Source organism: Vitis riparia, chromosome 15 (genome assembly GCF_004353265.1).
Source record: "Vitis riparia cultivar Riparia Gloire de Montpellier isolate 1030 chromosome 15, EGFV_Vit.rip_1.0, whole genome shotgun sequence".
Classification (NCBI taxonomy): Eukaryota; Viridiplantae; Streptophyta; class Magnoliopsida; order Vitales; family Vitaceae; genus Vitis; species Vitis riparia.
This window is the reverse complement of record NC_048445.1, coordinates 7,234,614-7,247,866: the sequence shown is the minus strand read 5'-3', so window position 1 is coordinate 7,247,866 and position 13,253 is coordinate 7,234,614. Positions and strand designations below refer to the sequence as shown.

The 13,253-nt window shown below is 36.4% G+C and overlaps 1 protein-coding gene across 1 annotated transcript; it reads right to left on the bottom strand.

Moving 5' to 3' along the window:
• Positions 1 to 72: 72 nt before the first annotated feature.
• On the bottom strand, positions 73 to 12,923 carry LOC117932697 (elongation factor G-1, mitochondrial). Its single transcript, XM_034853983.1, has 20 exons — positions 12,484 to 12,923; positions 11,102 to 11,323; positions 10,419 to 10,540; positions 10,159 to 10,309; positions 9,468 to 9,539; positions 7,492 to 7,587; positions 7,296 to 7,384; positions 7,089 to 7,155; positions 6,527 to 6,565; positions 6,212 to 6,272; positions 5,621 to 5,730; positions 5,466 to 5,540; positions 5,308 to 5,376; positions 5,064 to 5,185; positions 3,718 to 3,843; positions 3,433 to 3,553; positions 3,176 to 3,276; positions 3,020 to 3,080; positions 384 to 437; positions 73 to 288 (listed from the first exon to the last, which is right to left on the bottom strand). Exons 1-20 carry the CDS (start codon positions 12,853 to 12,855, stop codon positions 178 to 180), a joined length of 2,241 nt encoding a protein of 746 aa, XP_034709874.1. The 5' UTR covers positions 12,856 to 12,923; the 3' UTR covers positions 73 to 177.
• Between the last annotated feature and the right edge of the window lie 330 nt (positions 12,924 to 13,253).

Sequence of the window (13,253 nt, the reverse complement as noted above, 5' to 3'; positions counted from 1 at the left end):
ACCTGTTTAAAGTACAATCATTTCATACATTATTCGTATTAAAGAATGTAGGTAACAATTATCTGGCTTGTCAAAATTTAGAGACCAGAACACTTTTGGCCCGGATAAATATAAAAAAATAAGATATGGTTTACACTATGAATGTAGGGACGTGTTCCTCAAAAAGTCAGCAGAATCCTAACTATTTTCAGCTGCCTTATTGGCCTTGTAGGTGTTCACTAATTGCAGCTGCACATCTTGAGAAACCGGTGAATGCTCTTTGTATTCCATTGTGAATTCACCTTTCCCCTGCACATAGAGGATCAAATAACATATATTTTAACATATTCTGCAGAGCAACTCCAGCTATGGCATAGCCCTTATAAAATGATACTTGGTTTTACCTGAGTCATTGAACGAAGTGATGTTGAGTACCCAAACATATTGTTTAGAGGGACCTGTGAAGCAGAAAATGATTCCACAAATAATTACTTACAATAAAACTGATGCAAACCAATAGTACTGCTAATACTGACGATTGAAGCAAGCTTGACAAGGTGATTCTTAGAACCCTGAGTCTCTTCCAAACAATTCCAATGCTTTCTGATTAACTACTCTTCAATTTTATTTTATTTTTTTGATAGGCAAATAAAATAAATGTATTAACAAAAAACACCTACCAAAAGTGCTCCAAGGTACACAAGTCATAACTAGTGACGCTAAAAAGCAAAAACACAAAAGAGCAAGAAAAACAAAAATCCCTTCATGAAAACCCTAACCAATCTATAAACTCTTAACATGGCTAGGGATCATCTATGTACAATCTACAATCTATCCCACAACAAAAGGCTATAAAGACATGTGATTAGCGCTTGATTAGGCATTTTTTTTGCTTTCAAATGATCTCCAGTTCCTGCCCTTACATAATGTCCAAAATGTACACAATGGGACAAACCTCTAGACCTTTCATTTTTTGTCCAAAATGAACCAGGACACCCTAAAAGAGTTTCTCTTACTGAACTTGCCATCACCCACACAACCCGAAACAAGGAAAACACCAAATTCCATAACACCCTACCTCCCCATACAATGTAGAAAGATGTGATCTATAGACTCTTCATCTTCCTTGCAAAGAAAATATTGAGTCACCAATAAGACCATCCTTTCCTATGCAATTGATCTAGAGAACTTTTTCCAACAAGCTAGGCACGCTTCCACTCTTTCATGCCTCAGCAAGTGTAGCAGGATTTAACTGAAAACTTATTCTTCCTTGCATCCATCCATTCCATTCTATTTTCCTCATCCCTTCTCACAATCTTCCCTTGAATGCTTAAGAGAAAGGCCTTAACCTATCCATCCCCCCAATTATTCACGAGCTCCAACGCCCTCCGTCACCCTGCTGATCCCATACTACCATACATCAGCCACCCAAGCATCCTTTCTCAAAGTTATGAAATACAAATAGGGAAGAGACACTCTTAGAGTAGAATCACTACACCATCTAGCTTTCTAGATTTTCAACCATCTTCCATTGCCCACCTGAATGAGGTTCAGCTATTAAAATTCCCCAACCTCTCCTTATGGCTTTCCACAACCCAATGTCAAAACCACACCTACTACCTTAGGAAACCCCCCCTCCTCCCCATACTTCTCAACAATAACCCGCTTCCAAAGGGACCCATTCTCTGAGGCAAACCTCTAGATGCACTTGCCTAGCAACACCTTGTTGGTTTGTTGGTAGCTTTTTAATACCAAGACCTCTATTACATTCCTCTCTCAAAGTGATCTCCTATCTCACCAAGTGCAGTTTTTTCTTTAATGAACCCCCCACAAAAAGTATCTTAAGATCTTCTCAATCCTTGAACCGACCTTCTTGGGCAAGACAATAGAGGCATAAAGTAAATGGTCAAGTTTTACAAAGTGCTCTTGATGAGAGTAAGTCTCCCTGATGTAGGACGACCTAGGATGGTTGCCTACAATCAAATAAGTGGGCTAGGGTTTTTATTTTTAGGGTGTAAGGAGAGGAATAATGAATAAAGTTTATGGTAGAGAAAAATAAAATAAAAGAAATGGAGAGAAAGAAGATACAACAAAGAAGAAGTAGAAACCTTAGAGTCTCACTAAGGCCTTCTAGGAGTTTCACCTAGAAGAAAATCAATGGAGTCTCACCATTGAGGATTGCAATCGTTGCAATTAAAAAAAAAAATATTAACATCAATCAATTAATTACCTTGATTTATATTGATTAGTCTTATTTATAGGCTTCTCTAAGAAATCTAAAGTCTACTAGGATTCTAATAACCTATTATGACTCTAATTCTAATTATCTTATAATCTAATTATTTGTAAAAACCCACACCCAACTATGTAGATATTGTCCACTTTGGGCCCAAGGGGCCCTCACGGCTTTAAAACGCGTCTACAGGGTTAAGAGGAGTCTTTACATATATAGCGCCAGGAACATTCTCCCCTATCCGATGTGGGACATTACAAACACCCCCCCATGCAGACACAACGTCCTCGTTGTGTCCCATGGGATTGCGGGGCCAAACAGACAAACACCCCTTACGGAGCCAAACAAACCCCCACACCGGGGCCGAGGATCGGCTCTGATACCATTTGTAAAAACCCACAACCGACCATGTAGATATTGTCCACTTTGGGCCCAAGGGGCCCTCACAGCTTTAAAACGCGTCTACAGGGTTAAGAGGAGTCTTTACATATATAGCGCCAGGAACATTCTCCCCTATCCGATGTGGGACATTACAAAAGCTAATCCCAATTTGACTCTAACAAATACTAATCCTAATTTAATTTCTATTAATACTAATTCTAATTTAATTCCAACTAATATTAACATGTTCTTTGAGAGCTAGCATTTTTGTTCTCCTGCAAATCAAACTTTAAGCAGCGGATATTCCAGCCCCAATCCCTTGCCAATTGTACCACATCTCAAGAGCAACAACAATTTTTTTCTAGCATGAAGAACTTGTCACACTCTAAAAAGGAATACAAGAAGAGCGAGAAAAGGAGCACATACATGGGCAGTAATTACAGAATCGTCTCCATCCTGGTCGTTTCCGACGATCACACCTTTCCTCCTATTATAGATGCAGACATTTTTTTTTTTTCATTTCCAGGAGTTAGTATGAAAGCCTTGATGACATTTTGGTAGAGAGTAAATAGAAGCACTCACTTATTGATGTCACCAGTAACAGTGCCCTGAAATTCTGTTGGCGCTTTCAATTCCACAAGCATTACAGGTTCCAATATCACAGGTTTGGCTGCTGTATAGCACTGTTCCATAAAGCAGCAATGTGAAAATCTTGCAGTAAAATGAGGGGGTAAAGCACAGCTTTGAGAAAAAAAAGAAGAGGGGATAAAAGCCTAAAAGAAATTTGTGAAATCTATTTTACCAACAAATTCACGTAGGCATCAGGCCAAGAGAAAAACCTGTCTAAAAGCATAAATTGCAGCTAACTTAAATGCAAGTTCACTAGAATCCACAGCATGGGCAGCACCATCTGTTAAAACAATACGAATATTTTCAACTGGATGCCCTATCAGTGAACCCCTGTACAAGTACGAGAAATCAGATCAATACTAATAACAATAGTTCACACTTCTTTGATAGTTAGCAAAAGTTCACGTGTAGAAACAGAAAATATATCAATCCATATATAATCCATTGAAAGAAAAAAGATCAGATAAAAAAAATAAAAAAGGTAAACCACTCACGAATTGGCTGCTTCTTTAAAACCCTTCTCAATGGCTGGGATAAAATTGGATGGTACAGCTTGTCCTACAATCATGTTCTCAAATTCAAACTTAGTGGTGGATCCTTCTGGGAGTGGTTCTACATACCTGCCAATAAAAAGAAATGCTAGTGAAACTTCCAAAAGAATAGATAATCTCATTCATGAATAGGAACACTTATACATTCAGTAATAGTACATATGATACATGTATCATACTAGTTGTCAAAACTCAGGAGCAACTTTGCAGTTTGCTTAGGCACTAGATTGGTGCCTAGGTCTTGGCTTGATGAGCATGCTACATGTAACAAGTCACTAGTAGTAGGTATGTAAAAATTGTATTTTGAACCCAAAACAAATGGGTTCTTCGTATTTTGAGCAACTCCACGCCAGTCACAGCCATAATGTATTGCTTATCAAAAACCAATTGTATGACAAAGATATATATTTTTGAGACATTATAACTGATACGAAAACCTAGAAAATGTGATGCCCAAGTTGGAGAAGATAGCAGAAATCATGAACAATCACCCCTAATATTTTCCTGCTTGGTCATACAACAGAAGTGAAGATACAGATAACCCACCAAACAGTCACAGCTAGTATTGACTCAGAGCATTTAGAATTCCTATTAAGGGTTTGTTTTATGCATTTTGATTTCAAGGGAAGTGCTTTTCTCAAAAGAAAGATGTAGAAAGAGGTTATTTCAAAGATGTTTTGATAATGTTTGGGTGTTACATTTTCAGAAGGGCTCCAGAGAAGGTAAGATATGGAATGTACATATTTATCCTTTTAAAGATATCACAAAGCCATGTGTTTGAAACACAACAGACTACTCAGGGTTCATATGTCTTTCAAGCATGTTATTCTCATGAGTCTGAGCTGACAATGCTTCAATGAGAAGAGCTTTTGACCCTCAAACTTAACAAAAAGTACTTCTAGGATGTATAAAGACAAAGTCCAAGTTCTTTGACAGCCAGGAAGTGCTCCCTGCCCTCTAGGAAGCTTCTTCAAGCAGCTGTACAACGTTATTAACAAACTTCAGCTGAGATTTCTAAAAAGACTATAATTCTGATTTATGAGTAACTTAACCAAGAAACTCAGTTTCAAAGGGAGAGAATAAACTTTTGCAGGTTGTAGAATTTCCAAGTAACCAAATAAAATATACAAACAAACAACTTGCCCAATAAAAAAGAAAAATGAATGTTGTTTCAAACAAATGGCACAAAGAAAAAAAAATAAATTTGGCAATCCATCTGCAGTTGATACTTTTATTAAATAATAAGAATATACACAAAAAGAAGAAGCCAATAATTGATCTATGCTTACCCGCAGACCCTTCCATATTGACCTTGTCCTCCAGTTTGTTTCTTATGTAAGTAATCAAATTCAGCACGTTTAGTAACAGTCTCTCTGAAGTTAACACGAGGTCTTCCAACAGTTGCATCAACCTTCATAAAGGTAAATTAAAGAGGGAAAGAGGGAGTACTTAAGTATACAGGTGAAGATTTTGAATTAGCAATCCTACTAGAATCCCATCACTGTGTTAAAGAAAGACAAAAAGACCAGGCACCTTATACTCCCTCCGAATGCGTTCAACGTAAATGTCCAAATGCAGCTCTCCCATTCCAGAAATAATTGTCTGCTCAAGAAACCATTTTGATGTCATGGTTAGGCATGATAAAACTTCTTCCTCTAAGGAATGTGTGAAATGCATGTCATAAATCGAACCTGCCCACTCTCAGCGTCCAACCCAACACGGAAAGTAGGATCCTCTCTCTGAAAGCGATTCAAAGCCTTTGAAAACTGTACAAGGATAAAAAAATTACCATCATTTGGTACCATCAGTTACAAAGTAAATTGATATCTCAATTGGCAGTACTCACTTGTCCTCCAGAATCCTTAGAAACGGGTGAAATAGCTAATGACATGACCGGTTCTGGAACATTCATAGAGGTCATGGTGTATCTCACAGACCCATCAGTAAAAGTATCACCTGATGACAAAAAGAAGTTTAGATATCATGAAATATATATATATGAAACAAATGAAGCAGAGAGCAACATAAGCAAAATTGGAATGAAGCATCGTAAGACAAGTTGTAACAGCCTCATCACAATTATTTTGAGTTAGCAAAATGAATCCTCCTCCAAACTCCAGTATTTTGAAGACAATATGCAGTAGAGAATAGAATTTTAAATATTTTTCCATTGACATTATCAAATGTCCATCTCATCATTTCCTTCTCTCTCCTAGACTTGAACTTTTTCTTATTAGATACAAGAAAATTCATTGCATTGAGATCGGTAAGTATGATGAAAGATGAGGAATCCTTCCAAGATTACAAAAAACAGATCAACAAGGAAAACAACATTGCAGTGATTCCGCCCTGGTCCAGTCAAATTTTTTGACTATGGAAAACAACATAGAAACAAATTCTCATGTTTGATTGCATGTATGCAGTGGGTAAGTCAAACCTGAAGCACAATCAACACCAAAGACAGCAACTATTTGCCCAGCATGGGCCTCTTGAATGTCCTGTAGAATTTAAAAATAAAATAAAATAAAATAAAATAACAACCCAGGGAAAAGGAAAATGAGCTCACTGGAGTTCAAAAGATCAAGTTTTAGGAGAAACACTAAATTTCAGATCTATGATCTAGTATCAAACTGAAAAAATCTTATAAGATCTTTGACTCCCGAAGGATTTGTTTGGCCCACCCTCTCAAGGAGAAAACTAATAATTGCATTTGCATATGCTAGTGAGATGAATGTGTTAAGCAAAAACTAACCTCCATCTCATTAGAATGCATCCGAACCAAGCGAGGAACCTGTAGAATAAAATGACAAGGCTTCAGCAATATATTTAACAAAATCAGAAAATATCATACTTAAAATGGCAGTGGTCCACATCATGCAGAAGGAAATCATGGAACATGTTTTTATTGGAACACAAAATCTGAAGCTTTCAACCACATCAATAAATTGATCATACACTTACTGAAGTACACACGAGTCACCTTGAAAGATATATTTGATGTTACCGTAAGACAAACAAACACCAAGCCATATAGGCACTTTTTGCCTTTCAAGTGTTGCATAATTTTTTTCTCCACAATGAACAACAGAACTTCGATGGAAATCATTTATTAAGGAATGGAAAAATTGATTTAAGTGGAAAACTTTCTTTTCTCACATCATGAAATTGGCTAAAGTAAAATGGGGATAAAATCATAGCACATCAAAAAAAAAAACGAAGGAAAAAAAATCAGTCTGGTTCACACAAAGCAGAAATTTTAAACTTCAATAAGAACCATAAAATCAAAATCATACATGACTTGGACTTCAACTCACCTTTATCTTCTTGCCTGTGTTTACATTGATTATAAAATCACCCTTCCGAATGACACCCTCGTAGATTCTTCGTTAACAAAAATAAAAGTTAGCACAAGTTCAGTAATATATGGTTTAGATCAACATATAACACTCCATTAATGCATAAATAAGAGCCTTGTACACACATTAAAATAAAAATAAAACCAAACAAACTTCAAACTGTACCTTAGGTATGTCAATTGACCAAAGCGCCCTTCTTCCAATTTAAAAGCCAGTGCGACTAGAGGTCCAACTGGAGTTCCAGATAAAGTCACCTAATAGGAAACCAATCCAAGGAGAAAAGATATTTTAGTACCTTCATCAGATTGCTATGCAAAATTAGAAGAGAAGATTCAAGAAAGAACAGTCATCAACAGGACACCTTCTCTTCATTCTTGTTTTGGTCAAGAGCATAGTTGCTAACTTCAGTAGGACAAGGCAAATAACTGAGCACACCATCAAGAAGGGGTTGCACTCCCTGTATTCCAAAACGGCAGAAGATGAAGAATACAGCTTAACAAATATTCAAGTCCTGCATACAAGCAGCACAAATAGTACATGTTTCTATTATAATTAACATCAAAAGGGAAAGTGTCCAAGGAGAGGAGAAGAATCCTGACTATTATATATAATATCAAGCAGCAGAACAAGGGAGCAAAGCAACTCACATTCGCTACGACTTCACATTAGCATCATTAATAAGGTCATTGAAGTAGTTCCTACCACAACCAAGCCACACCCAAAACCACTTACCACAAAAAGAATCTTGAAGACACAGAAAAGTCCAAATTTATATATGGGTTCAATGCACAACTTGTGTCTGTGCATGAATGGGGAGAGAGAGAGAGAGAGAGAGAGATGCAAAAGTTGGTGATTTAGACACCCTTGTGTCAGAGTCTTTTCCCCCTGCTCTCTCTTTCCCTTCTCACCAAACAAAAAAAAAAGGAAGATAGATATTGAACTAGTGCACAGTTTGAGAGAAGAGAGATCATGAAATGAAAGGGGAAGGAACACCATTGATGATTAGGGAAAAAATCAACTAAGTGGGAGGAAGTGTCTGGGTCCTTTTCCTCTGGAGGACTTTAACACCTCCATTCATGACAAGAATGCCTAACTTCTTAAATTGTATGCTCCATTCTTAAGTAAACCAAAGCTATAAGATGATTAAATTATTAAAACAAGTTATATGATAATTTTAAATATCAGTTAGGAGCTTACCTCAGCATCTCTAACCTCAAGCACGGTGCTTTCTAGGTCAACTCACCCAAATGCCTTTTGCAACAGTGAATATTTTTCTTTTCTTTTCTTTTTTCTTTTTTTTTTTTTTTTTGATAGACAAACACTCGCAACACTCATTGTACTGACCACTCACTATCAATACAATTTTGCTCTCAGCTTAATTTTTTTTTTTTTTAACAAGTAAAAGCAATTATATCAAGTGTGCCTAAGGAAGAGCACCCAAAAGTGTACTTTGCTCTCAGCTTAAAAATGTTATGTCATGCATTCTTGATGGGGAACAATGTGGCAAACACACTTTGAGAATTTACAAGTGAAGAGAAAGGCTAGCTCCAATGCCCAAGCCTTAATTTCGAACACCAATGATGATTTAACTTCCCATTGGGATTATTAGTTTATTTAAGTTCAGTCTTTTGTCAGGTTTCTGTTTTAGTTAGTAATTTACAATTTGTCAAATTTCTATTCCTTTTAGTCTTCTTGTTGCGTTAAGAAAGTTTCTATTTCTTTTAGTTTCTAAACAATATTTCTTTCCTATATCTATTCCTATTTGTATAAGGAAAACTAAGGACTAAGGAAAGTTCTTCTATAAGAGAAAAGAATAATCAGAATCTATATATCTATGTAGCTTTTCAAACTGAAAGAGCCAGAAATTAATAAAAGTTTTCAACATCTACTATGCTTCCCTTTGAAGGTGAGATTGGCCTGTCACATGTGTGATTCTTAGAAAACCATTGTTCTCAAAAAACGCTGGATCTTGTGTCCTGAAACCTTGGTGTGACTTCCAAGGATTTCTTCTTTCTTTTATTTTATCTTCTTTGATATTTCATTTAATTCTATAAATTAAGGAACTTCCATGTGCAGGAAGTAAAAAAATCCTGCATCAATTCCATAGGATGATCTACATCCTTTCAAGAAATCATTCCCCTTGAAATCTCAAAGACTTGATTATATAAGGTCTGGGAAAAGCATCTTTAAAGGAATGGGAGAATGCCCAAAAGATTAAATACATACTCAACAAAAATTTGGTTCCTTCTATTGACATATGAAAATTTTAATTTGCCTGGATTTTGCTATAAAGAGCTGAATATCATTCAAAGGAAGAAATTAACAACCTCATAATACCTTGTTTTTGAATGCACTGCCCATGAAGACTGGTATAAATTTCTGTGCAACTGTAGCCCTGCGGATTGCCTCCTACTCAAGAGAAAATAAACTCTGAACTTCAAAATCACAAGAATAACATATAACTAAAAATTAAATTTTTCTTTGACATTCAACAAAAGGATGAACAGTATTTAGGATTGCAACATTAGCTCCCAGAATGATGTTAAAATTGGGCTACTGATATTTAACCGACACACATTCATAAGGAACAAGTTAAATGAAAGTGGTAAATTTCATGGTCACGTTTTTAAAGATTTGATATAAAATAGATTTTTTTTTTTTTTTAATGGGCAAATGAAGTGAGAATATATTAGACGCGCCAAAAGAATTGATACAAAATGGATTATGAGTTTCCTCCAGCAATCCCTGCAGCAAAGAGAGGGGGCACAAAGAGGAGGATGGCCAAAATTCAATAGGTGGATCCCTCTAAAGCAGCAGCTATTGACCATAGCTGCCTGACAGATTGCCTTGTCTTTTCTTCATGACTAAGTATAGGAAAAGGATAAATTATGCCAAGATATGAGGGTTATAGTCTAAGAGGCAACCAGATATTTCTTCTTTGAGAGCATTGAAGCTTGTATACTGAGGAAATGCATGAAGAATACAAGTTTCGCACCCTTTTCTAAGGATTATTTTTCTCTTAACATACCTCAAGACTAGCAGATGATATAGGTTCATCGTTTAGAAATGCTTCAGCTAGTTTATCATCAACCTCGGAAACCATTTCTATGAGTTCACGCCGCTTTTCTGCAACCAATGCCTCCATATTGGCAGGTATTTCTTCGGCCACAACTTTTTCACTGCAAAAGGCAACAAGATAATAAGAAAAGAAAATTTATTAACATTATAAAATAATCCACACTAAAAGGAATTAAGCAGCTAATCAACCCCATAGCTTATGAAGCATACCCATTGGAACCATGAAAATAGTAAGCTTTTAACCGCACAAGATCAACAAGACCCTGAAAATCATCTTCCAACCCAATTGGAACTTGCACAGCAGCACTGTGATGCCGGAGCTTCGACCTTGCCTACAAAACAAGCCAATAGAATCAGCTGCTTATCATTGAGCATCCAAGCTCAATCCAATGACTTGCGACTAGTTTGACAAATTCCCACAACAGAACAACAAAAACATTCAGGTACTTCATAGATTCTTATCCAAAACCTGTATCATCAACAAAGGAAAAAAAAAATTCTCTATAAATATAGATGTATTAGGTGTTGTGAGAAGTAAAGACCAGTGCATAAAGCCCTCAGGTATCTCAAGAAGACATATATGCTCAGTCTCTGTCCAGTATAATTTCCACATTTGCACCATTGCAATTCCCATGCAGTATTCTTGCTCTAACAACTAAAACTGTCAGTAAGGGATTAGTTTCATTCATGTTTCTTGCAGAGCTTCAACCCTAAATTTAAGATTATCCAACCAATATCCTGGTTTTACTTGGAACCCCATTTGCACCAAAAAGAAATTGTACAGTAGATTTCCTTCCAATCTTTAATGAAACTTACTATGCAATAGTAAACTAATCAAATTAAGAGAGGAAATTTCAAACATTTTCACAGGCTACCATAAATATAAATTGTACCTGACTGAGAACTTTCCATGGATCTGCTCCCATTCGATCAAGTTTGTTAATGAATGCAACTCTTGGAACATCATATCTTCTCATTTGCCGATCAACAGTTATTGACTGACTCTGCACACCACCAACACTACAAAGGACAAGAATGGCACCGTCAAGGACACGCAAAGCCCTCTCAACTTCAATGGTGAAGTCGACATGACCAGGAGTGTCAATTATGTTAACCTGCAAAAAACAATTTCTGGATGATTTTTTTTTTTTCTTTTGAATGGGCAACCAAAAGAATATATATAACATCTAGCAAAGAGGGTGCAACAAGGTACACAAATTTCTGGATGGATAAAAACCTAAAGAAATAGATCATAAAATGGTGGCAACGGTATTTTCCAGACCAAGTAAATTGACAATAAGCTGTGACCAGAGAACCTTAATTGTTCAACTCATCCAAATAAAGCATTTGGCTTAGTTGATGTGATCTTTTCAATTTCTGGAAACCAAATGAATGGTATCGCAATTTTGATTTAATTATTTCCCCCATTCTACAACAGCCAAATGGACCCGATACTTGATAAACATTCTAAACAGTAAATTTTAATCGCATGACTTTCAACATATGGGACCTAAGGAAGAAACACTGCTGCAGAACTGACCCTGATACAAGAATATTTGTCCCATTTGAGACGAACTTTCATTCTTGGAAAACCCCAAACAACACAAACAGGAGATTAAGTATTCTGTTTTCTTCACTTATCCACAGCTTTCTCATCAACACAACAGGGGGTCAAGATTCAAGGTTTTTAAATTCTTTCTTGTCCTACATTTTCACAATTAAATGGTGTCAAAGTAAGAGAAAATTGTAATAGCAAATTGTCACCTGATAAGTATTCTAAAGTACAGTAAGTAGCAGCAGATTGAACACTAATCCATTTTTCCCTCTCTATACTAAAGCTAAGATTCCAAAATTTGGTTTCTTCACTTTCCCTACAATTTCTTACAAAGGAAACAGCACACAATGAAACCTTAGCAAAAGAAAATCAATTATGTATCCGATAATCAATCCAAGTGTGGAAAATAGCACCAGACCCGATTGGTTTTTTAAATAGATATTCAAAAATCTTCTTGTCCTAGATTTAACAAACAGACAAGAAACCATTGGATAACCACTACGAGAACATCGACTGGCTTCTCTCTAATTCCACAATTTAAAATTTCTTACATTTTCCCACACTTGGGCAGCAACCAAAGAGACGCAATTAATCGCACCGATACTCATAGCAAGTGCGGTTTAGTATAAACTAAGTCAAAATTCAACAATTTCTTTTCTTTCCTTTTTCCTACATTTTGTCATCAACCATAGAAACGGAACCAACTGAATCCACTCACACCTGATAATCTTTCCAAGTACAGTAGGTAGCAGCAGACTGAATCGTGATCCCCTTCTCTCTTTCTAAATCCATGGAATCCATCTTCGCACCCACTCCATCGCGGCCTCTAACCTCATGAATCTCATGTATCCTTCCCGTATAGTACAGAATCCTCTCCGTCAGCGTCGTCTTCCCCGAATCGATGTGGGCAGAGATTCCGATGTTTCGAAGCCTCTCCATTGACTCCTTCCACCATGTTGCCTCCACTCGCGCTGGGTTGCCGGCTGAGAAAGTCCGCCGTTGACCAGTCAAAAGAGGCGACGACGTCGTTTTGAGGGCGGAGGAGAGGGTGTATAGCATGCGAACTGCCGGAGACCGTACGGAGGGAGCCATGGGCGTTAGGGTTCTGGGCGGGGTTGATCGCCGTGCTGGTTAAACCCCTAGGGTTTCCAACTGCTGCTACACTACTAAACCCAAAACCCTCTGGACCCACGAGATAGCGAAAATTTTGGTACAAAATTAAAAATAAAAAATAAAAAGTAAAAAGAAATTTCCAAATGAAATTTTTTTTAAAATTTTTTATATTTTTAAAACATATTCTATACTTTTTTTATTTTTAAAAATAAAATAAAATCCTCTAAAAAAACTATTTTTTATTTCACTTTAATTTTGAAAAATAATGGTTAAACGAAAATTTTTACAAACAATTTTTTATTTTTAAAAATAAAAAACCGTATTTTGAATTAACCCCACTATTTTCATAAGGTCAAATATAATATTTTAATATATTA

Coding starts and splice junctions, on each gene's coding strand:
- LOC117932697 (XM_034853983.1), bottom strand. CDS start 12,855: ATGGCTCCCTCCGTACGGTCTCCGGCAGTTCGCATGCTATACACCCTC. Junction 7,156..7,295: donor GGTCAATTGACATACCTAAG/GTACAGTTTGAA, acceptor TTGTTAACGAAG/AATCTACGAGGGTGTCATTC. Junction 289..383: donor CACTTCGTTCAATGACTCAG/GTAAAACCAAGT, acceptor CTCTATGTGCAG/GGGAAAGGTGAATTCACAAT.